Source organism: Xiphophorus hellerii, chromosome 5, assembly GCF_003331165.1.
Source record: "Xiphophorus hellerii strain 12219 chromosome 5, Xiphophorus_hellerii-4.1, whole genome shotgun sequence".
Classification (NCBI taxonomy): domain Eukaryota; kingdom Metazoa; phylum Chordata; class Actinopteri; order Cyprinodontiformes; family Poeciliidae; genus Xiphophorus; species Xiphophorus hellerii.
Window position 1 is genome coordinate 26,776,348 of NC_045676.1, and position 26,826 is coordinate 26,803,173.

Genomic DNA, 26,826 nt, shown 5'->3' on the forward strand with positions numbered 1-26,826 from the left:
TGTGTTTTATTTTATTTCATTTGCAGTCTTAATGTTTAAAATTGCAACATTTTAAACAGTCTGCACTACAAAATACAGTTAAATGGTCTCGTATTAAATTATAGAAAATATTTACTTTGAAACTGTGTCTAATAATGCATGGAATGAGTCATTTGTCTTGTCCTGTAACAGGAAGCTTTTCACTCACTTGAACCTTCCTTTATGAAATTCACATACACCGCGACGGTGTTCGTGTACCTTCATTCATTTTATAAGGATTTAATGTGCATAGTTGTAAAGTGAAAAGAAAATTGTACATGTCTTTCAAAATGTTATTGAAATAGAAATGTAGAAAGTTCTTCATAGGTTTATAAGCACTTCTCCATAAGTCAATACTTCAGTAAACTTTTATTTTTAAAGCTACATTTGTGTAAAGTCTACACAAATGTACCTAGATTCTTCAGGCAATCCACAGACATACACTGTATGTGTCACATTAAAGTTGCATTTATGTAACCTTTATTTAAAAAAAAAGATTTTTACATATTTGTTAAAACCGCTACTATGTTGTGACAGTTTAGTATGATACAGAAAATAAGTTAAAAAAAATGAAGCTCTTCCACCTCCTCCTAGAAACGCACCACTTCCAGTCAGAAACGACCAGTCAGAGCCAGGCGGAGAGGCGTGGCGCTGTCAATCACTCACATTCACATGTACGTGCTGCTAAATCTGCTAATGGTGAAGAAACAACTTACCGTTCCAAGAAAACCGTTTATCTGCCTCCATCAGTGGCTATGCTAACTAGGCTTAGCATTCAATTCAGGCTCTATCGGGAATAAACTGTAGTGTAGCAGAGAGCAAGGGGGAGAAGGTGTGAGCGGCACATGTACAAGCTTGATTGACGGCGCTAAGAAACCGCCTCTTGGCTCTGATTGGTTGTTTCTTCTGTTTTAAAGTGCTGAAATGGGAAATGTTGCACGTTTCAGAGCTTTGTTGCTGAAATGTGCCACACAAATAAACCTGTGTTCACTAGTAAAGTAAAATTAAATAAATCATATCTGGAGGGAAAAAAGGCAAAAATGGAACAAAATAGATTTTAAGTGAGTATGACCATCAAAAACAAGACGGATCAGAAATGGTAAAAAGCAAACATTTTGAAAAACTAACGTGGCGTTTTGTCATCTTCAAACTTTACGTGTGACCTGCAAGCTGGAAAAACAAAAAATTGCTCCACTTAATGCCAAACATCCACAAGAGATCTCTTTACAGAAGTGCTATTTAAAGATCACGTTTTCCCCGTTTCCAAGAACCTGAGTTTTCCTGAAAGGTTGGAACAGGAGCGAATTGGAACGTTCAAGTAATTGAATTGTAAAGATTAATGCCAGTCGTCATGAAGACGAGGAATGTTGTCTTCATGACGACTGAAATTAAATTAAAGACTTTGATTTTGCTCGGCCGTACCCAGTGATCCAACAGAACCACTGACAAAGTACCGCCCTCGTTTTTTTCTTGTGTTTGTGCAGAATTCTGTCGTCTGTGGGGTCTCAGCTTGACCTGAGGACGCTCCGAGCTGTCAGAGTGCTGCGGCCCCTAAAACTGGTGTCTGGAATTCCCAGTAAGTTGTGACTGATTTATTTTTATTTCTAATAGAAAAAAAAAATTTTTAACCGACATCCAAAAAAGGAAATGTCCATTTCCGTTCACCTGATTATGCATAAGCTGCCAACATTTAGCTTAACTATTACCTTTATAGCTCAGGATAAATGGATTTAAGCACTTTTATGACGTTTTCTTGGCTTAGCTTTCTCCCCATCTTTAGTCAACAGTCAATACGTAGAGATTTTAGCACTAGATACGCTGGAGTATTGATAAAGTAGAGTAATACGCCTTACCTCACTGCAAAGATTTTCACCTATTTGAACCTCCTCTTGGTGTTTTTGTTCCAAACTTCTTCTGAGTATTTCCCACTGTCATCCAGGCCTGCAGGTGGTGCTCAAGTCCATAATGAAGGCCATGATCCCCCTGCTTCAGATCGGCCTGCTGCTGTTCGTGGCTATCCTTATGTTCGCCATCATCGGCTTGGAGTTCTACATGGGAAAGTTCCATACAACCTGCGCTGACCCCGTCACAAGTAAGCATGAAGTGGAAATGAGAAGTGACCGTGTCCGCCATTGTATCCGCCATTGTTCTGTCCTCGCGCTGGACGGATAGCTAACAAAAACTAAACTTCAGGCGTTGATTGTGTTCTGCGCTTTTTATGTAAAACCGAAAAATTAGCAGTAAAAAAAATATATATACGTGAACATTTTGAACATCGCAAATACATATTTGGTCCTAAAATAAACATATAAATAAAAGAAAATAGTGCGAAGCTCGTCAAATGAACTTAGAAATTCGCGACGTATCGCTGCGAAGGCGGTTGGGACACATTACCGCGGCTGCGCTAACACAAAAACGTTATAAACAGCAGATAAACTTAATTATTTTCTGCCAAACATTCTAGTACAACAGCATACAGCTACTTACGGACAGAGATACGTCAAGGCTCGAACAAAAGTGGGAACTCTGTCCCTCTGCCACGTTGTAGGCAAAACGCAAACAAAACCTAGCTTCAACCCTGCCACCAGGGGACAGTAAATCAACAGAAGATAAATACGAACTTTTCTATGCATCTCTGAGTATTACAATCCAATCATCAAAAAAGCATATAAATGCTGTATATTTGGTCCAATGTGAAGACACCTATAGACCAGTTGGTTGATTTCCTCTGAACCTGATTTGCTAGTTCTTTGCAAAACTGATTCATACATCTTAAGCTCCCCTCCCCCCCATTTCTCTTTTTTTTTACAACTACAAACTTCAGTATGTTTTCAGTGGAATTGTTGTGTGAAATGAGCTCTAAAAAATGATGCAGCACAAGAGTCTTCAACAAATGATTGAGTCAGTTTTTGACAAGTGCTTTTGTTTGCACTCCTCAGTCGTGTTACGTTGTGTCGGTCTGACATAAAATTCCAATGAAATACGTTGACGCTCGAGTTTGCATCATGAGAAAATGTGAAAAAGTTAGTGGTAGGAATGTCTTTTTTGTAGGCAATGTACAACATAGTACATTTTCACAGTGCATATAGTGCTGTGAAAAGCATTTTTGTCAGACTTAAATAATCCATGTTGCCAAATAAATGGTAATATCAGCTCCTTCAGACTAGCCAGCAGCAATTAGCAAACACTTGGTGGAACTGTTATCTGAGCTCAATATAGGAGCTACTTCTCAGTGCAACGCTGGTAAAGACATTGTTAAAGGGTTCATAGAGGAGCCGTGTTGTAATAACTTCCTGAAGGCAGAGTTTCAGAAAGAGCAGGAGCTTCTTAAAGAGACAAAGGCCCAATTTCAAGGCGTGGAGATACAAAGTTACATTTCTTTTTAGTCGCATTTGATATGTATGTCATTTTCATAACAACTGAAGGTAATATTGGTCTTTTGTCCCTCTTTACCCAGAGGAGAAAGTGGAAGATCGCCCATGTGGTCCCAAACTACCCTCCAGATTGTGCCCCAACGACTCATCGTGTGAAAGTGGCTGGATTGGACCAAACTACGGCATCACTCAGTTTGACAACATCCTGTTCGCTATTCTGACAGTCTTCCAGTGCATCACTATGGAAGGATGGACAGACATGCTCTACTATGTATGTCTAAAAAAAAAAAAAAAATAAACACTGAGCTCAGCTTTTCTTTAAACAAAGAAATGCACTTAAATTCTAAACAAGCCCTGAAGATTTCATTTCCAAACAGCCGCTCCGCTACTATTTGAACTACTTCCAAGATTCTGCAATCACCTTCTTGTTACTGTTCTGGGAAAAAAAATAGACCAGCGATTTATTATGTCTTTCTAAAACTTAACAAATGTGATCTGATTTTTTTTTTTCTCAAATCTTTTAGCTTTGACCCAAATGCCAAAGTATTTTAAAAAATGTTGACCACTACATCTCCTGTGGTTTGATTTAAAAAAAAAAAAAAAAAACGTACTTTGGGAAATTAACAACATCAAAGCCTAAACACTCAAAACAAACTATTTACTAGTTTTAGACAATGTAGACATGTTATATGTGCAGAATCCTGAATAAAAAACGAATCAAAGAAAATTGGAAAAACAACAACAATTTTGACTCCTAGAGTGAGCTGGAGTTTCACATTTTTCCTGAAAAAGATCTTAAATGATCTCATCAGTATTTGCAGTGGCATCACAACAATACGCATTATTAAAATAGAATCTGGAGATATTTGGCGCACACTTATGGACTCTCAAAGATGTGGGAAAATAGGAGTTTGGTTTAAATTTCTTAAGTCTAAATGAAAAACAAAAATGTAAATTAAAATCGTGCTTAAAGACTTTATCCAAAATGTATTTCCCCATCTTTCCTCGTTTTCGTCAGCTTGACCTCTTCTCATCTGCCCTTTTCTTGCTTTTAGACACCATCCCTCTCCCCCTGCCTCACCTCCCTCTCTTCAGGTCCCTATTCTGGTCTGTCTATATTTAACATCTTTTCTGATGGATGAAGCCTGACTTCCACACTCACACATGCAGTCAGGAGGAAACCGATGAAAGTTTAATAGCCATGTGGCAGCCCGCATTGTGCCGTCTGGATAAAGATAAACCTGACACATGCACACAAACACACCAGCAGTCGGTGGCCAGGTGACAGATCCATGTTGGGAGTTTTATTTAAATAAAAAAATGGAAAGATGATATCGCCATTAAGGTCATTTTTCGGATTGTCAGTTGAGTCTGTTTAGTGGTGGAGGCAAACGAAAGTCGTTGTGTTTGCGTCCACAATGAGCAACAAATGAATGAGAGTGAAAAATGAGCTGCAACTCAAAACTGGACAAAGACTGTGATTTTTTTTTTTCCTAAATAAAAAGAAAGCACCTGCTTTCTGGTTTGCTTGTACCTTTAAAAAAAAAAACTACATATACGCAAAATCGACACACCTGACATCTATTGTAAAATGTAATTTATTGCTTTTTACGCTCTGCAAACTTTGTTACATTTCGGTTTGTCGAAGGGTTTTGATTACAGTTCGGAGGGAGTCGATTCTTTTAAAATAAGACAGACTAAGACCCCACTCAAAAAGTAAAAGAAGAAGTTAAGGGAAACCTTCTGTTGGTAAACTTTGGGAAATAGGAAACGGGTTCAAAAGCTGGATTGAAACGCCCCCTGGTGGGTAGAAAATGATGCACGGTTGGCTCAAAACGTTTGTTGGCAAACGGCACCTAAGAAAAGTTGAGAACAAAACGGAAAATATTGAAAATATTTGATGATTTATAAGAAGCCCATGAAATTTTCCATCTCTACGTTAGATCAGACCTAAAAAAAAATCCAACCCAAAGCAGAGACGTTTTGCCCGACCCAACTCAACTTCCCAAGTAAACGCAACATATGATTGTTAATAAGCTCTCAGTTTAATATGCTTAATAGTGTCTTTCTCTTGTGTTTAGCTTTTAACGTCTTCCAGCTCCAATTTGTTTCTTGTTGTAACCGCAGGAGGAGTAAAGGGAGAATGTGTGGTTGATAGGAGCGGAGCAGAGCGGGGCCACATGCATTTAAACCTCATACTTCTCATGTCAAACCAAAGAAAGCCACTGGAATTTTTGTTCCGGAAGAAAGCTTTGAGATTACACATCAAGTTTCATGCCCCATGTGAAACCTGAAATTACACGTTGCTGAATCCTTCGTGTGACTTTTCTCTTGCAGAGCAACGACGTGGAGGGCAGCATGTGGAACTGGATGTACTACATCCCCCTCATCATCATCGGCTCCTTCTTCATGCTCAACCTGGTGCTGGGCGTGCTTTCAGGGTATGGCCCGAACTCTTTCAGCCTGTAGCTCCGCGAACAGCTTCCACGTTTCCCTTCCGCGTTGCTCCTGTGCACGTTGTGATGTCACAACGAGTGGAGCAAGAAAGAACGTGACGTAAAATGTTTCCACAGCGAATTTGCCAAAGAGAGGGAACGGGTGGAGAACAGGAGCGAGTTCCTCAAGCTGAGGCGGCAGCAGCAGATCGAGCGAGAGCTCAACGGATACCTGGAGTGGATCTGCAAAGCGGGTCAGTTCATGCTGATGGACACGTTTCATTCCGATGCGCACAGCTCCGGCTGCTGCATTTACATCTAGCACTCGTTCATTTTTACAGAGGAGGTGATTCTGGCTGAGGAAGACGGCACGGGGAACTTTGATGGTAACTGATTGTCTTTTTTTTTTTTCCTTGCGTCTTTTTGCGCGTTCCACCTCCAGAGTTTTGTGAGATTATAGCAATTTAGAATAAGAGAACTTGGTGACCACGGCATCAAAATGTGTCCCTGAAACGCAACAGATTTCTTTGTACTGCTTCTGATGTGTAACTTTTCATTTAAAGTCTCCAAGAGATGGCATCTGAATAAATGTACTGTGTTATTGGATTTCTGACTAGTACTTTAAATGTGGAAACAAGTGAATAAATGTAACAAGCAAGAAGACGCGAGAGACTGGCATTTCAGAAAATAGTGGGATGAATAACCAATCTTCATTTCCTGTGTCTCCCTAGGTTCGAGACGAAGGCCAACCATCAAAACCAGAAATAACAAAACAGAGCTGTTGAATCAAGAGGAAGGAGAGGACAACATAGGAGATGCAGTAGGTAAGGAAAATGAAAAAAATGGTAATACACATTTCATAACTTAGTTATTAATCATTTTAGTTGAGATGTTTTAACAGAATTTAAAAAGACGGAGAAAAGAAGCGTTCGTAAAAGTTTAAAGTAGTTTTTTTTTTTGGTTATCTTTTGTGAATGGTGCACTTGATATTTCATCAACTGTGGATGATGAAGTTTGTGGGTTGCCCTATTTATAAATGCCACAGTTTCAAAGTAAAAACACAATTAAGAAGCTACGTATTTTGCTTCAAGCTAAGGTAAATATTTAACTCCAGAGTAAATATTTAGCTATCAAGCTAAATAAAGAGTTTTGAGCTAAATATTTGACCTCAAACTAAATATGTAGTTGAAAACTAAACATTTGGTTTGCTAGCAAGGTAAATATTTATCCTCAACATAAATATTTAGTGTGTGACTAAATATATTTACCTCTAATCTAAATATTTAGTTCAGTGCTTCTCTTTATATTTAGCATGAGCTAGCTTAGTTTAGCTAGGTTAGCTGTCTTAGTCGGGAGCTCAATGTTTAGTTAATTAACAAGCTAAATACTTAGCTTGAGGCCAAATTATTTAACTTGCTAGCTAAATTTTTAGTCTGTTATACTTTATTTATAGCTAAATATTTAGTTTGAAACTCAATATATAGTTTGTAAGTTATATATAGAACAGCATAGTTAAATATTTAGCTTTAAACTGTGACATTTAAAGCTAATATATAAAGGTTTAACTTTAAACTTCTTTAATGTGAATGAATAGTATTCATTCACATTCATTCATGGTGAAATGTTATTAATGTCACCATGACTAAATAACATGGTGACACTATGACTGAAGCCTGATGACACGCTACATGACCCAAATTATTGCTGTCAGTTTGTTGACTGTGTGACTTTCCAAACGCCGGCCCCTCTGAGTTGCCCTTCTTGCCCGTAGGATTTGCTCGCTCCAGCATAAAGAGCGGTAAGGACGGGACGAATTACAGTAAAAAAGAGCGACGGATGCGATTCTTCATCCGGAAGATAGTGAAGACGCAGGCCTTCTACTGGACAGTGCTCTGCCTGGTGGGCCTCAACACCATCTGTGTGGCCGTGGTGCATTACAACCAGCCAGAGCTTCTTTCCGACTTTCTCTGTGAGTAAACGCACACTCGGCTCTGGCTAACTTTTCCTCAGCTGCCACACTTTGGTCACAAAGCACACAGCTGCTTTTCTCAGCAGTGCAACATTCAGCGGTGATTCAGTTTTTAACGTGTGGTTTGAGATACTTTTCACTTTCATTGTGCTTTTGTAGATTTTTCTTACTTTTTGCTTACATCGTTTGCCTGATCTGGTTAAATAATCCAGATTATTTACTGTGTAGTTGCGCTACGGTTTTGTTGGTACTGACATGCGAGACGCATTCAGCAGAATCCCCTTGTTGTCTCTGGCTGCTATCCAACACCATTAGCATATGAAGCTGGAGTTCCTCGTGGAGTCCATTTATCACGACGCTGTCATATACTCTTCCACTCACGCCACTATTGACTTCTACTCCTATTAGTCTTTGTCAAATACTCATGCACGCTCGTTTCTGACTGTATTCGGCCTCACCTCTGCTTTTATTTGCACTTTCTCTCCGTTTTCCTTACATTTGTCTCTGTCTGCTGCTACTTCCACTCCCTGTTCAACTTTTTCCCCTCCTTTTTCTACATTTATTTCCCTTTCCTCTACAAACATCACACCTTCCTCACTTTTCCTGTTCTTCTCCCCTCCTCCAGTCTATGCAGAGTTCATCTTCCTCGGTTTGTTCATGTCTGAAATGCTGATCAAAATGTACGGTCTGGGCATCCAGCCCTACTTCCACTCCTCATTTAACTGCTTCGACTGTGTGGTGAGTGCCCCGACGTGCACACAAACCTGCACACACACATTCGCTTCGTGTAACGGCTCATATTTTTTTGAATGGATCAGGTTTAAGTTTGTTCATATTTAGCTCCAAACAGTGCTTCAAAACATGTCACCAGTGTAGCCTATTTTACCCGTCTTGCTTGTGAGTTTTGTTTTTAAAATTCCAGGCTCTTTCAAGGAAAATGAACACATCCACTCTAAGGTGGCATACATGCGACACAACAGCGACTTAAATCTCACAGCAACGAATCAAGAATGAGATTTCTTTATCTCATTCTATTCTATGCAGATGCTCCGTCTGCGCCGTTTAAGATTCACTCACCACCGAATGAGAGATGCTTGAACTGAAACAGCGAGACCCGACTTTCAGATCATTTCAGTTCACAAATGTTTGACCGCTTGTAGGGCATTGAAGGTTTATTGCTAGATGGTGAGTTGATCCTTAAATGTGGGATAAAAATCAAACCTCAAAGCAACAGTAATGTGTCCTGTCTGGTTTTATTTGTCACTTATACACTTAAGGATCAATTCACCCTACTTCTAGTTAATTCAGGTAATGAATGTTTTGTGACTTGAACATTTATTAACTTAACAAAGTAATACATTGCGTTTAATTTAATTTAATTTTGTATTTATACATGAACTGACCCTACTTTCTGAGTTTTTTTAACTAATATGTTGCCACTTAGAGCGGTGAATTTTTATCAGTTAATCTTTACTATACAAGTAAATAAAACAGTACATAAATGTCGCTGTGAAAGTAACATATCTTGTTTTACTTACTTTTTTTTCCATGCTTAAGGATCAAGTTGCTGTACTTTTCAATTAAATTGCCTAAGAAATATTTTACCATTTACTGTATATTTCACTTATCCCGACAACTCAGAAACTTCAAAGACTTTACGAGATCGGCCACATTTTCTCACACTTAGTAACTTGATACGTCAACATGCATGGCAAGACAGGAAGTAGTGTTCTAGCTGGTTAAACGTTTCGGCGTCCTTCGTTCTCTTCCTCTAAATGATACGGGAACAAATATTTCCACAAAGAAGACACGGAGGATTGCCAACTAGTAATTTACTAAATACTCCTCATTTGTTGCAGTTAGAAACTATGCAAGAAAATAACAATAAATTAATATTTGATTGTTTCTAAGCAGCTATTTTTAAGCACATCTAAAACTAAGAAATTAAGTTGGTAGATTTTGATCGAATTCAACTAAAGCACATTTTTTCAGTTACCTGGTTGGTGGGTTTTTCTTTGAGATTATAAAGTATTTATTAAGTGTGTACACTGTTGTTCTCTAGTTGTTTTCCTGAAGTTGTATTTCTAGTGCATTTAAAACACCCATGGCCACTTGGAAAAGTGCAGCAAACAGAGACGTTTGAGTCTGCACATCTGAAACGCTCTGCATTTATTTGCGCTTTAGACGAGTAGAGACGATTTTGCACTTCAGCTCAATTACATTCCCAAAATAACCAAAGTGGAGATGTATTGTTTGTGTTTTTCTGTGTGTGTGGGTGTGCGTGTTTCCAGGTTATTGTTGGTAGCATCTTTGAGGTTGTGTGGGCCACCATAAAACCAGGCACATCATTTGGAATCAGCGTGTTGCGAGCTCTCAGGCTGTTGCGTATCTTCAAAGTAACCAAGTAAGTAAAGTAAAAATCCTTAGTTATTTAGATTTCACTTTAATTCTTTTGTCAGTTCAACACTTGTCAAATTCTTCTCATATACAAGCAACCTGAGACAGACGCCTGAAATCTTAATGGCGGTATCAGGAAGCTTAATAGATCTGATCTGTTCTTCTCTTCGTAGATTGTTGCCGTAACGTTAGTAGCGTTTTGAAATTAGAGATCCAAAATCTCCTAATCCAAAGGCAGTAAATCTCGAACGGACGTGAGCAGATGCTGTTCCGGTTTTATGAAGGTGGACAGACCTTGAATTTACTCTCTCTGGAACTTTAACTGTTATCGCCCTAAGGTAAAGGTCACAGGAAGATTTAAGTCCTGAAATCCAAATGATCCCATATCAGGGTCGCACAGGGACAGTAAGAACAGAGGACAAATGAAGACTAAATATATTCTAAGTATCAGAAGTAAAACGCGTTTGACTTAGGACATGGTAAAACTAAAACAAAAAAAACAAAACAGAGAGGGCAAAGAAAAAAGAGAACGCAGGTTGAAAAGGTAGGTCACAGGAACTTCTGGAGAGGTAATGCGATTAAGGCCAAAATATCATGGGAATATGTTTACAAGGCAGAGTGTTCCTTTAACGGAGCTTCTTTTTTTTCTTGCAAAAATTGTGCATAAATTGCTACACTGCAAAAATTTGTTTAACCACAGAAAAAAACATCCTGTTTAGACTGTTATCTTCATGCGTTTCGATTTCTTCTTCTATTTTTATTGACAAATTTTTTATTTTCTCTCTACAACTCCTTAGCATCTCTGCTTCCTCAACACTAAATTCCCTCCACCACTCTGACCTTCCTCTTCCTCTTCCTCAGGTACTGGGCGCCACTGAGGAACCTGGTGGTTTCGCTGTTAAACTCCATGAAGTCCATTGTCAGCTTGCTCTTCCTCCTCTTCCTCTTCATCGTGGTCTTTGCTTTGTTGGGGATGCAGCTCTTCGGAGGACTGTCAGTATCGGTGCAAACTTTACATCTTCTTCTGTTTTGGGAGTTATTATTACTGCTGGATTCGGAATTACTTCTTACTTTCCTCTCAGATTCAACTTTGAAGAAGGAACTCCTCCTACCAATTTTGATACATTTGCAGCAGCAATCATGACGGTGTTTCAGGTAAGAAAAAGCAAGTTATGACGTCCTTTTATTACATATAGTAAGAAACGTGTATGAATCAGTCGGAGATCAACTTAAAAGGTTTCAAAGTAAAGAAAATACAACGCATGCCTTCGTAGAGTTACTTTTGCCTACAGCGTATCTGTAACATTAACAAAGTCTTCCAAAGGTACCCATAACCCCTGAAATTAACATTTTGTTATGCAACAGCCACACAGTTTAATGCATTTTATTAAGATTTTACATTAAAATAGTAAACTATTTACTTTCCAGCAGCATGACGACTTTAAAACGTACAGCTGGAGCTACAATGGAATGGCTCAACTCAAAATCACACAAACAAAACTCTGTCTCGGTCAGCCTATGTGCAGATTAGTTTTCTTTGTTTTTTTTTTTATTTTATTTTTATGTTATTGATGAAATGAAGTTTCCTCTCCTCCTTTCTCTTTAGATCCTGACAGGAGAGGACTGGAACATGGTGATGTACGACGGCATTGAGTCGCAGGGAGGAGTAAAGGACAAAGGAATGGTCTTCTCCATCTTCTTCATCGTCCTCACACTCTTTGGCAACTGTATCCTGCCCTCATATGCTAGCTATGTTTATTTTATTAAAAATGTGTCAGTCAACTTGTCATTTATACAGTTTAAAAATAAATCATTTTAATATTTTGAGAATTTTACTCATATGTACATATAGTATGTTCTGCTTTTAAACTTCATTTTGATTTTGGTTTGGTTTAGCAACCACAGGACTCCTTTGGTGGAACCTAATTTTATTTATATGTACATATATATATATTTTTTTTAGTTTAGTTTAATCTCTAGCTTTTTGAAATGCAGCATCAATATTTCCCTAACTCCCACCACAGACACGCTGCTGAACGTGTTCTTGGCTATCGCTGTTGACAATCTGGCCAATGCCCAGGAACTGACTAAGGTACAGAATCCCTCATATAAACTGTTATTTTGGATTTATTGAGTTAATTTTTTCCAGCTTCGCAAATAATTTCTTCACATCGTAGATCACATATTTATGCCAATGTGACAAACCTACTCAGAATTACCAAAACATATTATCTTCTGACTCGTTGTTTTGGTTTCATTTGTTAATTTTTGAACAATCCTTCTCAATGTGTGATCACATTTAATAATTTCAAATTTATTTCTTCAGGTTCATGTGTTCTGTTGTGTCATGTATATTTGTGTCTTGCTCATTGGAACAAAGTTTTGAAATTTGAACCAATATTTCTCTGATAGGACGAAGAAGAGCAGGAGGAGGCAGCCAATCAAAAGACGGCACTGCAGAAGGCTAAGGAGGTGGCAGAGGTCAGCCCTCTGTCTGCTGCCAACCTGTCGATTGCTGCGTGAGTACAATTAATCACACAGATACAGTATGTGTAAAGGTTTTTGTAAAATGCAGTGGCTATGCAGGTGCACCCAAGTAATTTAGAATAATATTGACATTTAATTTATTTCAGTTATTCAATTGAAAAAACTGAAGCTATTAATGACACACAATCAGCATTCATATGAGTATCAGCTGATATTAGTGGGGTTTTTTGTTTATTTTTAACATATCGGTATCAGTTTGACTTTCATCTTATTGACTTTCATCTTTTTGTCGTTTTTGTTTCTGGAGGGGCAGAGGGTTGGCCATGTGGTGTTTGTTTGGTCTGCGATAACTATTCATTGCACGACGATGCTGCTAAGATCAGGAAATAAATATAATACCAGTCAACATCGGTTATCGGCCACAACAGCAATGTCAATATTGGATATCGGTATTGGCCCAAACTTTCATATCGGTCCATCCGTGCTCTTCAGCATTTACTTCTGTTCATTTACAGACCCATTCGATAAGTTAGAATATTATTGAGAAGCTCATTTATTTCAGGAGCTTTATCGCTAAATGAAACACATTATTTAAATTAATTACACACACATGGATGTTTGAAAGCCTTTATTTCTGTTAATCATAATGAAAATTACATCAGACCAACAAAAAAAAAAACACTCTTTAAAAACAGAAATTCCTGCTTCCACTTGCTGAGAAGCTGTTTTTTTTTGTTTGTTTTTTTTTTTCATTTTTTCAGCAGAAGTTTCCACCTGCACACTTTACCAAAGAAATACCAGTAGCAGGTTTATTGACCTGTGATTGATTGCAGAACTGATCCAAATAGAGAATCTAGGAGATATTTTCAAGAAAATTTGAAACACCAGCTCCAACATTGCAGGTTGATCCCTTTACATGTAAACAACACAAGTACTGAGTGCATGTACTGTGTAGTTTGGGCATGATGGCATTTTCTTTTTAAATAAAAATATTTTTTAATTGATCTTGGTTATTATTCATATTTTGCAAGAAACTGAATTTAGGGCTTTTATCACCGAGTCCACATTTTTACAAGCATTTCCTTATAAAATCCTACGATTTTTATATGAATAAATTCCTTCACATTCGCAAAGCTAAGGTCCCTTTTACTCTTTTGCTAAAATAGGATGCACATGCACAGGAAAGACATAAACCACGTGAACTGCTTGTCCTTTGCAGCTGCCTCTCATCATTAGTGATTGGCAGCAGGCATTCACAAACACACAGCACACTCCCTCACGCGCAAAGTGACACGCCGTCCTATAAAATATGATGAGGCAATTGTTCGCGGAGTGAAAAGAACAGATTCAGGGCTTTGTGGCGTATAGAAAAGCGAGAGGCGGACAGTCTAAACTCTGTTCCCTGCAGAAGAGAAACGCTGACATCAAAACGGAGCTCAAACAAACCTGCCGCCTCCTTCAAAGTCACTTTGGAGACTCTTCAGGCCCTGTAGTTAGTTAGCCGAGGCTTTGACTGCAAGATTTCAAGCAGCTTGCTACTTAAACATTCACAATCTGCTGCTGTGGAAAGATTAACACATTTTTACCTTGGGAAATTAGTTTTATATTGAGAATTAAGGTCACATTTTCTACAGTACCTTTCGCATGCGGCATATTTCTACTGTGATTCTTCAAGCCTCTGAGATTTCCAGTACATTTTCAGCCATTTATTGCGCAGGTTCTGTGCAGCGTGCGAGCACGTCACGTTCAATCTTACCGCTCTTCACACCCTTATTCATTACAACACTCATCTTCTAATTCAGATTTACCATCCCCCTGGATGTCTTCTGTCTCAAATTTCTTGTGACTTTTGTTTTCCTCCTAAATTCCCCCGGAACATTTTTTTGTTTTGTTTACTTCATCCCAATCTCTGACAACAGGAAGGAGCAGCAGAAGAACCACACCAAGCCCAATAAGTCTGTGTGGGAACAGAGAACCAGCGAGATTCGGCGGCAGAACTTGATGACGAGTCGTGAGGCTCTCTACAATGAACTGGAACAGGATGACTGGAAGGTGGGAGAAGAAGGAGAGGAGGCAAGTACCCCCCCGTTTTCTCCCACCAGTTGCAACTTTTGTTGATTTAAAGTTAAATTTTGAGTTTATTTTAACAACTTATCTTGGAATGTTTGGTTCTGACCTAGTTTTTAGCCACCGTTCATTCTGGGTCATGCTGGCTCCACAGATGTTTTAATTCCAGGGTGTAATATAACTTTAAGCTTGTGAAAAATCACTGTCATTGCGCTGCTATATGGGACGACCTGAAGCTGCATTATTAAAGTGGGCCACGCTGAGGAAGCCCGAGAGCCGCACTCAAACGTGGCAGGCTACTCAAAATTGGAGCGGGTCAGAAATGAATCCGAGGCAAGATGATCAGCTGGACATGGCTCAGCAAACTGTATGAAAACATGACAGTTTAAATTTAAACTGTTTACGTGGAATATAAAAACGCTGCTCTGTTTGCTGAAGTGTGCATCTCTGCTATACAGTCGGTACAGAAAATATTCAGACCCCTTTAAATTTTTCACTCTTACATTTCTGATTTCTACATCTCTGTTTTTTTTCTGTCAACATGGGAAGTTGCGTGTACATTCATGAGAAATAATATGAACTTTTCTTATTTTAGCAAATGGCTTCAATGAAGCAAAGAGTGAAAAATTTAAAGGGGTCTGAATACTTTCCGTACCCACTGTATATTCTAGACGTGTTATGCAGTCTTTAAAGGCCTAGTGTGAAGGATGTAATGGTAATTTTAACAAACTTTTCAAAGCCTTACAAATTATCGAAAGCACACTGTGTTGTCTTGTGTTGGCTATTCCAATAACACATTAGTCCAATAAGTTGATCAATAGATACGCCAAAAGGTTACACACTGATTGTTTGAGTAAGACTTTTCTTAATGCACAGTTAATGACAAAAGAAGTTAAGTACCTGAGCGAATGCTTTGAGCTGGATGTAATTTTGCACAGTGACAGACCAATAAAAACAATCTGTTTCCAAGGACTTGACTTGGACACCAGATGGCACAAATGGTGGCATCATTAGTCAAGCTGAAGTGATACAGGCTGAATATTCAACAGTCAGTCAAAAACAGCAAGTTACGGTTTTCAGTCCCAATGGTTGTCTTGCAGACTCATTAGATACCTTTATCACTTACTGTAGCTTAAAATCTGTTCCGCTCTGGGTTTGCATGAGGCTGTCTGACATTCAGTTAACCTAGGAGGGAAGAAGTCACCCACATGATGTGATGATTCTGGTGACCCATGACAGAATGCACAAAGGGAAAACGGTTGCATTACAAAACCCTATCAAATCTAGCTACACGTATCTCAGTCTTTTGTAACACCCTCTGCCATCTTTCACCGTGTCTCAACGACCGCCGTCCGCTATGCTTCAGGTTCATAGATATAAATTTAAAGGCCATCATTCACACGAGCAGAGACAGAGCATTTGGAGGGTATGCTCTACATATGTGGTGGCACCGCCGGGAGAGGACCGATGCTGCTAATGATGAAGAGAGCCACACTGGTTGTACTCATGGGGTTGTTGGCCGTCACAAGGTGTGACTTCAAGGTTCCTCTGATGGTTAGTTGGGGTACACTAACAGTAGAGTGTGTTATTGTGACTCCTGCAACAAGTTAAAATCTTTCTATGATCAGACGATTCGCCCAATCTTTCCTCAGTCCAGCATGTGTTGGATCAGCTCAGATATCATCTTCGACCCAAAGGTCAATTGATATCTCGTGCAATACGTCTCAGTTGTACTAGTAGTAGTTGTAAGATGACTTGCTTGTTATTCATTGATTTGATATTGTTGTCATTGCCATCCAGTCACATGACTTGTTCAGTTTTATTTAATTTCCGCCACTGACTCAAACATCTGAAATGTGTTTTTCAAAACTAGATCTGCTTTTAGCATTATGAATGTTTCAAAAACCTCTCTACTCTTTAACTCCACTCAGGTGTCATTCCCACGGAAAGCACGTGGTGATGTGAAAACGCACCTGGACAGACCATTGGTGGTAAACCCGCAGGACAATCGCAACAACAACACCAACAAGACCCCACCCGGCGAGCTGCCGCTAGATCAGCAGTATCGTCGGCAGGATGTTGACCACCGCCGCCGCGCTGCTCACCACTGCCACTACCACCGCCATCACCACCAGAAATCCACCAACCCAGACGGCGTGGATGCAACCCAGCTGATGGAAACCAACATGGGCCACGGTTTCAGCTGCACGTCTCTGGGTAACGTCGAAGGAAACGTGGAGCGCCACGGGGATGAAGAGAAGCACAGCCACCAGAGTCATCGGGGCCATCGGCACAGGAACAGAGAGTGCAGGGAGGCTCGTAGCGTTTCTCCCCGTCACGGCAAAGGCGCAGACGGCAACGGTGAGACGAGGAGGTGCAGGCAGCACCGCAGGGCAGCCAGGGAGGCGGATGAGGGCAGAAGACATCAGTGCAGAGCAACAGAGGGAGACGGAGAGAAAAGCGAGGAAGAGGGTGGACAGAAGGCAAGACGACATCGGCACTGCAACCAGGAACGATGCAGGGGACATCGTGTCAGAAAGTAAGGAAAAGGAAGGATCTATTTTTCATGCAGGAGTCTGGAGGTACAACGCAATTGGCAATATAACTTGATTTTGTCAAAGTGAGAGACGTGTCAAATTCAGTCCTGGTTCAAAACACCTGAATCTATTAATTAGTTACTTACTTCTGCAGAACCTCATGACATTGCCAGAAACATCTAACATATTTCAAGGCTCTGGTCCTTAAGGACTGGTGAAGGACCACTATGGTTTTATTAAAACTCTTAGGCCTTGTAATTTTTAGATACTTAAAAAATGATGACAAAATGTTACCTTTATCACATGTTAATCTTATCTCTTCAAAGAGAACCTTTTATTGAAAATTCACTTTTTGCATGTTTTTGTTCTTCCGTTTGGGTCTCAAATGCCTCCAAAAGCAGCCCAAGATTTGAAAAAAGAAACACAAAACTTTTTGATAAGTTAATGCCATTTCAAAAACCTAGCCCGTCACCTAGCAACCCAACATTCTCCGGCACATTTGGGCAGCTGGTTTTACTGCTGCATGAGCTGTATAATGGAACACAAGTGTTTTGTTGTTGACTTACCATCCAGAAGCCACTTGCTGCATTCTTGTTGGTTCTGCAGAAGGAGCCACTTCTGCTTTTCAAACATGTATGGTTGTATTTATATAGCCCATTGACCTATCTTAACTTGTACAACAATGAATAATAAGTTACCTTTAATGATTCTATTTTCTTCTCATTTTTGCTCTATTCGCGTGTCTTTCTGTGCAGTGCCTATTCCTTTGCCCATGTCAGGGAGCATCACAGCACCTGCCCCAGCCTCTCAACTACACGGCCCATACAGCAGTACAACGAGGACCTCGACAACTTCCGCAACAACAGCAAGCTGGCCAGCGCCCAAGAGCACCCTTATGATCTCCCACCTGATCACCCAGACCATCCGGACCATCTCAACAACCTGCTGAACTGCCAGGACGCCGACACCCACACCCTGCTTCACAGCATGGACAGCCTGATCTTGACCAGCATGGCAAAACCCGACTACACATCGATAGACATGCCCCCTGTGTACCCGTACCCCTCGACCAACGCAATCTTGCAAGGTAATTGTCATGGGCGTGCAGCTAGGTGCAGTAGAGTTGAAAATAAAAACGTATTTTAAGCTTGAAACCCTGTTGTTTTTATGTTTAAGACTCTTATTGTGAAGTAAGGAGGGAAGTAGCTCTTGAATTGCACAATGGCATTGATAGAGTTGGCTAGAAAAAGACTTTTTGTTGCACTGTCACACAAAACTCTATTACAAAATCCTTGAAGAGGCCGCTTTTAACTTGTTTTTCTGGCTGCATTTTGCATAATCAGTAGAAGAAAATAACGACGACTTATGTACAAATCATTTGGAAGTGTTGTGAGACAGTTAGCAGCAGGCCGATAGAAACCAAAAAGTTAGCATGTGCATTGGAGCTACTTAAAGGACTTAAAAAGAAAAAAAACAAGCCCCATAAAATAAAATAAAAAAACTAAAAATGCCGAATAAAAACCTAGAGTGAAATATTCTACATTTATCACAGATTCTTTAGTTCATTTTTGCACAAAAAAAGAGATTTTAAATCTGTGAATTTCTTTTTTTGCATTTTTGTGATTTTAAAGAATAGCAGATTCTTTAAAATCTGTGATTCTTATGTGATTTGTGAGACCTTTGTTTAAGATAACCAAAAAAAAAGGGGAATTCTTAGATTTCACAAAAAAATTTCTAACTGTCCTGTTTTGCCTCTTAACCTCTTAACTGTCACCCTCAAATCGCTTACATGTTAGTCATGGGTCCATGACACTTAAGGCATTTGTAAATTCTGTATTATGAATTCTTCAGTCTTGTGAGTTAAATTTAGTATCACACCCCAACTTGCAAAAACCTATTTATGACATTTAGTAAAATATCATTACTACAGTGCTGCTTGTTGCAATTTAACGATAACATTTACTAATTTAAGTTGCCATTTGTTATATTTCGAGGATTTTGGGGACATGGTAACTGAAAAATAAGGGCTGTGTAACCAAGACATGTTTTCAGTCATTAAAAGTAATTTTTTTCTTTTACTTTATAAATGTGCTTTTGAGGACTTTCATGTTGTGACTCAGACAGCATTAGATCAGATTTGTTTTCAATAACTGGTCATCAATGACCAGCTCTTGGGCCTTCCATTGCTACAAGTTTGTTTTTTTTCCATTTTCTACAAACCCGCTGCATAGAAAGTTTTTCTACTCTTATTAATAACTTCACAGAAGATCACATCAAAGAATCTGAACAAACCTTACAGGTAACAGGTACTCATGGTTATACAGGCAAGTCAAATTTCAGACAATTCACCAATCCAGATTGGCCAACACTGTTATTCACCCTCATGTACTTCTGTTCCTTAAATCAATGCTGGTGTTGCATGCATTATGAGAGTCCGATCCCCTTCTGTCAGCCTGTCACTTATTTACCCCCTCTGCTTACCTTCGTCTCTGTGCTCAGTGAACAAGAACGCCAACACTGACCAGAAGAAGAGCGAGGAGAAGAAGGAGGAGGAGGACGAGGGTGAAGACGAAGACAACGCTAAGCGCATGCCTCCCTATAGTTCCTGCTTCATAATGTCTACCACCAATCCGTGAGAAGCTTTCTGCTAAATTTGAGTCAAAATTGCAATGTTGTGTTATGCAGCGTTCAGCATTGAAATGCCCTTTTGGTATCGATTTTTTAAAAAAGGAAAGTGTTTCGCAAACCGTTTTGCGCCAACACCTGCACGCATTTATGTGTTTGCATCAGGTTTCGAAAGTGCTGTCACTACATCCTGACTCTGAAGTATTTTGAGTTCAGCATCCTGTCCGTCATTGCTATGAGCAGCATCGCCCTGGCAGCAGAGGACCCTGTCAAGCCCGACTCGCCGCGAAACAACGTGAGGCATTCATGTGTTCGTGTCCACATCGTTTTGTCGATAAAACACCAAAAGTAAAAAGTCTTCCAAAGTCCAACATTTATTTGCTTACTTAAAAGATGTCAGAATTTCTAATTTTGTTGTTACAACCTGAATTTTTAACATATCAAAATATTTGGTAGGTTATTAATGTAGCATATTTCAGCAACTAGGCAGTTCAAAGTGCTCTACATCATAAAACCACAAAAACAAAACATCACAAAAACAACACAGTCAGTCACCAATTGAGAAACCAGTGACAAACATTACATTTTGTCAAGTCCCATCATCAAAATCATCAAATATGTTGGTCAGTGTTCCATTTATTATGGTCCAAAAGCAACTTTAACCAGGCGTGGTTTTAGCCTTGATGTAAAGGAACTCAGTGTTTCAGCTGTTTTCTGGACGTTTGTTCCAGATTTGTGGTGCAGAAAATAGAAACTATTCTGTTAAAGCTAACTAGCACCTCCTCAAACTGCTCAGTATGGAAACTTCCCAGTGTTGAGCTTATAGATGACTGCTTTTGTATCGTATGTTTGGTTAAAATAATAAAAAGAAAAGTTAAATCGATGTTGTAGGTTACACTTACATATATATATATATATATACATATATATGTATATATACATATTTTTTAAGCTAGGTGCGCAGCTGCTGTAAAGAAAAAAAAACTGATACAAGGAACAAAGATCAAAAGTTTTCATTGACATGAGCTGTAGGATTAGACTCATCAACGTTTTTGATCTAATCCTTCCTTTTCCCTTTTTCAAATTGATAATTGTGTCTCGTGGTCTTGTGTTGCTCTGCAGGTGCTGCGTTATTTTGACTACGTTTTCACAGGAGTCTTCACATTTGAAATGTTGATCAAGGTAACAAAGTATCACCGAGAGATTGTGGGTGTTCTATGTCTGTAATAAGTATATGCATATATATTCTAACTTTTAAATGTGGAGTGAAGTGTGTGGGTGTGCGCGGACGTGTGTGTGTAAGTTTGTATCTGAAATCGACATGAAAGGGTTCCTACACTGCGTTTAAAAATTTGGAAAAGTATGGAATTTTCTTTCACTCTTTCCCATGTTGCGATGAGTATGGAGAAAACATTTGTGTTTGCAGATTTTACTGTCAATACTTGTTCTAAAACATTTAGAGATTCTTTCTTTTTTTTTTTTAAATCCTCAAACAAGTAGAGACGTAATCTAACTGAATATTTCTTTCCAAATTTAAGCATCGTTTCTATTTCTTTAATTGTTCATTCGTAGTTAAAATATCTCTAATTGGGGCCGATCAACCTGAAAATCAGTCCTCTCCAACCACCAGAGGAGTTTTTTCAGCATCTCTTCTATATTCCAAAAAATTGAGTAGAAAGAAGTCTGGCGTGATAAAGCGAGGAATGTGTAGGAACCCTAGCGTGTGCTTGTCTGTGTTTGTGTTGTTCTGAACACTCTTCGTGTCTTCCAGATGGTCGTTCTCGGCTTGTTTCTCCACCAAGGGTCTTACTTTCGTGACTTGTGGAACATACTGGACTTTATAGTGGTTAGTGGTGCTCTGGTGGCCTTTGCCTTCACGTAAGTGCCCCACTTCACCACCCCTTCACTCTCCTCTTGATCACCTTCACCACACACACACACGCGCATTTTACCATCCACAGAAAGGCCCAGGCTACACAGCCTTGTACACTCAGTTACCCAGACAATCCTGATCTCTCTCCTCTCTCTCTCTGCTATTGTCTTTACCTGATATGTTTAAGAAATCTTCATCCTCTTCCTCTTTGCTATCTGCCTTTTCTTTCTTCCTCTCACTGTTGATTCTGTGTTATTTTAATTCTTTTTCTGTCTTTCTTTGTTCTCTTCTTCGGGTATTGTCTGCTCTATTCATCTCTGTCCTCGATGAACCCACCTTCTTTGACTGCGGTCACGTCTTCTTCTTCATTGCGTAACGTAATTCATGTCCAGTTTCCATCTCAGTTTCCTCATCGGTCATCATTACATATTTCAATCAAGCGGTCTTTCTACGTATCATTCCCAGTTTCATCTGATGACACCCCGTCTCATCTTTAACTAAAACGTGGCCACGATACTTCTCATCTGAGTGTCTCATTTCTACACTCCGAAACAGGAAATTGGCTCCTTGAAGTTTGCTTTTTCTTGAGATTTGTTTTTGGGGCTCTAAGGAGCTTTCCTGACGTTTCAAAGAAAGTTTTAACTTCCACAAACGTCATCAGACAAATATTCCCACTGCTGAGACACAAATACGTTTCTGGAGTGTAGTGGCACCATCTCTAACTTCCTCTTTCTTCCCAACACATGGAAAACCTAACCCTACATCTGTCCCTCCACTGTTTTATAAACCATCACTCACCAGTTGTTCCTTTTGAACAGTATTGCTCCCCTCATATTCCTTGCTCCTGTTCCCTTATTTCCCCCTATTTTTCAAATCATGCCGACCTGATATTTCCTCCAACCAGGCCGTGAGTCCTCCCTTCCTCTTTTCTTGCATCTAAATATCTAGTTCTGGTCCTACAGTCCCTTGTTCTACACCTCTTAGACCCTCCACAGCCTTTTTCCTTACTGATCACACACCTCCCTCCCCTCTCGCCAGCCTTATTCCTAACATACAGCAAGTAGAATACTGTCGAGTTGATCTGCGTGCTGAATTTTCCATCCTCAATAAAGTGTCGTCCTCTTCAACATGTTTTTTGGGCATAAAACTAATAACTTGATGGCTTTGACAAAATCCCAGTAAGTTGCGTTAGGTTTACATTGTCGAATTTATTCAAGAAAGCAATCCGTTTGTAAAAGTATTTCAGTTATGTAACTTGTGTTTTATTTGGCGTGAAGTGGAAGTTAAGCTTTGTAAGTCATGCTCAGAATTTGACTGACCACTTTTGGTTTTACGCACACTTCTGTAAGAATCGCGTTACATTTATCTTCTTTAAAAAAAATTTAAATTAATCAAAGCTAATTTGATTACAGAAAAAATATCTATTACTTACACATGCAAATGTTTCCAATGATTCAAAGTCTGTTCTCTCATTTGCCTCAGGCACAGATAAATTTCTTTATATAAAAACTATTTCGTAATACTCTGGTAAACTAGCCATTTTCGGAAAGTATGGTGTGCTCTAGATTGGTCACATCAGTAGAAGATTGTTAATTGTTAGCGAATTTTTAAATTCTATGTTTTTTGTGATTGATTGATAGATGTGAATAAATCCGTTGGTCAAAGACAGTTCATGTCTAATCGTCCCCAAGGTGAAGAATCAAGTTAAGCTCGTGATCATTAAAGGTTTAGGTCAGGGTTGACGCTTCTGCTGTATGTTAGGAGCAGAACCCATGTCCCATGATTCCCCTGGACCACATCTCTCATCCATATCCGATTCTCTCTTTTTTACAATCCTCCTTGTTTCAAACTCCATCGAACATTTATCTAAGCAACCAGCTGACAGAGAACCATTACGAGAACCACACGTCACGTCTATCCTAACCACACCACTACCTCCTCATCCCTCTGCGTTCTCCTTGCTGGAGGTCTCAGTCGTTCCGTCTGTGGGGGTGAGGGCATCCCAGACACCTTTAACCCTTTAAGTGCCCAGGCTATCCATACGTCACACAGAGGAAAGCTGGCAGCAGGACATCAACTCGCCCTCTTACCCTTCCTTTTCTTTACCAGGACACATTCAAACCCGCACACACAAACACACACACTCTGATACCCAATTGTGACTCTAACGAACCTGGAGGCACAGGTATTTAACTCTCTTTCCTTTGCACGGCCTGGGAAAGTGCAGCTGGAGGGAGGGGAAAAGGCAAGCATGCTGGGGTAGGGTGTGGCGGGTGGAATGATTTGTTTTACTGAAACACCGTAGATTTATGAAATAACTGCAGTGCTGTGAGAAAGTACTTATCACCCCTTTATTTCGTTTCACATTTTGCTTCACAGAAGCCAGGCTTTCTTAGGGTGTCTTCACACCTGATAGTCCGGTAGATTCGGTTTGATCCGGGATCAAGATTGCAGCATTTGCTGCATTTTCAGCTGGTGCCGTTCTCTTTCACACTGCTCTGCGTCAAACAATCCAAACCATTTGAAGAACCTGTTCACCCCTCCTTGCTTGCACCAAAAACCACTAGGAAGCAACACAAAAACCTCCAAAGGCGACACGAACTGTAAGAGAAAATGGAGTGGAGACAGATTTTAGCAGTTTTAGGATTTCCATGAGCCGTTTCTCCGACTAGCTTTAGGCTCAAGCATTTGTTTTGGTTGTATTTACCCGGAATGCCCTGCACTAAAATCCGCTTCCTCCTTTTGGAGCGGTCTCCCGTCCAACTTGGCAGTCACATGAGCATTCGAACCACCCCAAAGTTTACTTCAACCAAACAGAGGCTGAGGTTTTCAGGTGGATCAGAGGTCGCCTTTTTGGTCTGCATCAGAATTCGATTGCATACCTCCCCAAACTAACTGGACTTTCTACGCAAACAAACTAGAGTTTGATTTAATTTCCCACTTTCTGGTCAATTTAATAGGGACTTTTTGATACTTCATACTGGATAAAAGTTTGAGTAGTTGATAGAAAACAGGAAAACAACCAAACAGCTGACTTTGTAAGTATGTTAGGATAACAGTAGGCTATGGCAGTACACCGATAAGTCGGCCCAGATTTCCTTCATTTTGGGAGATCTGTGATCGGCTGATACTTGCATGTGAAGCCGATTTTATCCACTGATCTTTTCTACCTCAGCAAAGGTTTAAAAATCAACCACGGTCTTCTTTTTCTCTGCTGCGAGTGACGATTGACTGACAGACGAGTGACAATTGACTGCATGTTTGCAGTTAACAATAGTCACCCCACTGTTATCAACTCGGCAAATTTTTGCTATATTTGGCAACAATTCAAAGAACAAAAAAAAATCAGTATTGGCCAAAATCAGAATCGACAGGTCAGGCTTTTTAAAGATCGGTAATCGGCCAGAAACCTGCAATTGGTGCACAAATAGCAGGCTTCTTTCAGCCAGCTGGCCAGAAGTGCCCAGCAGCAAATACTGGAATGGGTTATATAAACTATTTACACCAGACAAAACATCTCATGTCAAGGACCACAAGAACAGTCTGATAAGCATATATTTCTGTAACAGTTTAAAATCTTGGTGAACCTGTTACTAGCTTTAGGCTTTACAAATATTACACATAAGCTTTTATTTCATCTCAAATTTAGAAATCACAGGTTTCTAAAAATATCTGGAATCATTTAAATGAGGTAAGGCTTTGATATTTAAAAAAAAAAAAAATAGCATCACAGTATGACTTGCTAATCTACACTGCCCCCTGGCTGATAGGTTTGTTATAGCAATCTGAAAATCACTCCACTTCTCCACCCTGCACCGCATGACTTCCTGTTGACAAATCAACGTCTCCTCCTTTCCGTTATCTGTTGCTTTCCTTCCCCCTCCCCTCTTCCTCTCACCTTCTTACTTGGCGTACTCTTCCTGTCCTTTATGCCCTCACACCGTAGTCGCTCCCTCTAAGGACGCTAAGGCATCGCAACTACCCTCCCAGCTTCGCCTCTTCTTGCCTCCCATCGTCTGCTTCGGCGCTACACCTAAACACAGCGCTGCTCCAACAGCCCACAAACACCTGCAGTTTCGCTCTGAAGCATGATGTTTTTATGAAACCAGATAGCTCGACGAAGCATTGTACAGATGACCTTTTGTTGGCATGGAAACAGTACAATAGCTTCATATCTGTGTGCGTGTTATAAACACTGTACTGCTTCCGGCATTCTCCAAACAAACGCCGAATGTTTCGAAGCCGTGTGACTTTACCATGCATGTGGCGACAGTCCTCTGTGAGAATGCCATTTTGTGCTATTAAAAGCATGTGTGTGTGGGACGACACACACACACACACACATCCTGGTTTCTTGAGTGTCCACTCAGGACTGATGAGGGAATGTTGCTCTGAGGTCAAGCAAACCTGGAAAGGATCTCCTTGTAAAAGTTTAAAAAGCAATCCTCTTTTTCTGTGCAGATGTTGTGCATGCTAAGGAACTTTGATGCGAATTCCTCTAGGTGCTGCATCTATAACGAGGACAATTTGTGCTGAGGGTCCGGCCTAATTGATCATTATGGCCTGATTAGATAGGAGTCAGTGAAAATGGATGCACCGATTGAGATTTCACTTCCAATTACAAAGCTAGTCCTTCACCTGCGCTTGCAGTAGCGCTAAAGCAGAGGATGTCCACGGAAAGGAAGGATTTAGATTAAATTTGTCTTTTGTTGTGTTTGTGGATCCTGGAAAGTGCATCAGGTTTAAGCAATCCTGATAGAACAAACTGCATTTTTTCCAAGAATAATGGTGCCATAGTTTAAGTTAAGTTGGGAGTGTTACCTGAGCTTAAAACAAACATTGAAGCAAGAATGTAACTGTACAGTTTATGATACCAGTAAAGCAACAAAGTATGGATGGTTTTTTTTTGTTTCTTTGTTTGTTTCATGTGGCAGATAATCTGGTAACGTTGATTTTAGTATTTGGAAAACATCAGCTTAGGTATTTCAGCTTTCCCATGTTTAGCTAAATATGCTGCCATTGCTTACTGCTAAGCAGGATACTT

The 26,826-nt window shown here is 39.8% G+C and overlaps 1 protein-coding gene across 20 annotated transcripts in view; it reads left to right on the forward strand.

Annotated features, from left to right (window-relative positions):
- cacna1ab (calcium channel, voltage-dependent, P/Q type, alpha 1A subunit, b) overlaps positions 1-26,826 on the forward strand; it is a 135,010-nt gene that overhangs the window by 52,001 nt on the left and 56,183 nt on the right. For 15 of the 20 annotated variants that reach the window (XR_004339299.1, XM_032562979.1, XM_032562978.1 and 12 more), the window contains 23 exons: positions 1,503-1,594; positions 1,958-2,110; positions 3,476-3,663; positions 5,730-5,833; positions 5,966-6,081; positions 6,169-6,213; positions 6,559-6,651; positions 7,599-7,796; positions 8,422-8,534; positions 10,088-10,200; positions 11,055-11,186; positions 11,276-11,348; positions 11,800-11,920; positions 12,218-12,285; positions 12,606-12,712; positions 14,600-14,753; positions 16,679-17,286; positions 18,040-18,371; positions 19,784-19,916; positions 20,075-20,204; positions 21,032-21,091; positions 21,681-21,787; positions 22,687-22,689. Coding sequence is in view for 19 of the 20 variants with exons in the window: in XM_032562979.1 (XP_032418870.1) it covers positions 1,503-1,594; positions 1,958-2,110; positions 3,476-3,663; positions 5,730-5,833; positions 5,966-6,081; positions 6,169-6,213; positions 6,559-6,651; positions 7,599-7,796; positions 8,422-8,534; positions 10,088-10,200; positions 11,055-11,186; positions 11,276-11,348; positions 11,800-11,920; positions 12,218-12,285; positions 12,606-12,712; positions 14,600-14,753; positions 16,679-17,286; positions 18,040-18,371; positions 19,784-19,916; positions 20,075-20,204; positions 21,032-21,091; positions 21,681-21,787; positions 22,687-22,689 (3,243 nt within the window). In the remaining variant the exon portion in view is untranslated. The remainder of the gene's footprint in view (positions 1-1,502; positions 1,595-1,957; positions 2,111-3,475; positions 3,664-5,729; positions 5,834-5,965; positions 6,082-6,168; positions 6,214-6,558; positions 6,652-7,598; positions 7,797-8,421; positions 8,535-10,087; positions 10,201-11,054; positions 11,187-11,275; positions 11,349-11,799; positions 11,921-12,217; positions 12,286-12,605; positions 12,713-14,599; positions 14,754-16,678; positions 17,287-18,039; positions 18,372-19,783; positions 19,917-20,074; positions 20,205-21,031; positions 21,092-21,680; positions 21,788-22,686; positions 22,690-26,826) is intronic. The other 5 variants (XM_032562983.1, XM_032562985.1, XM_032562998.1 and 2 more) reach the window with 1 other exon arrangement.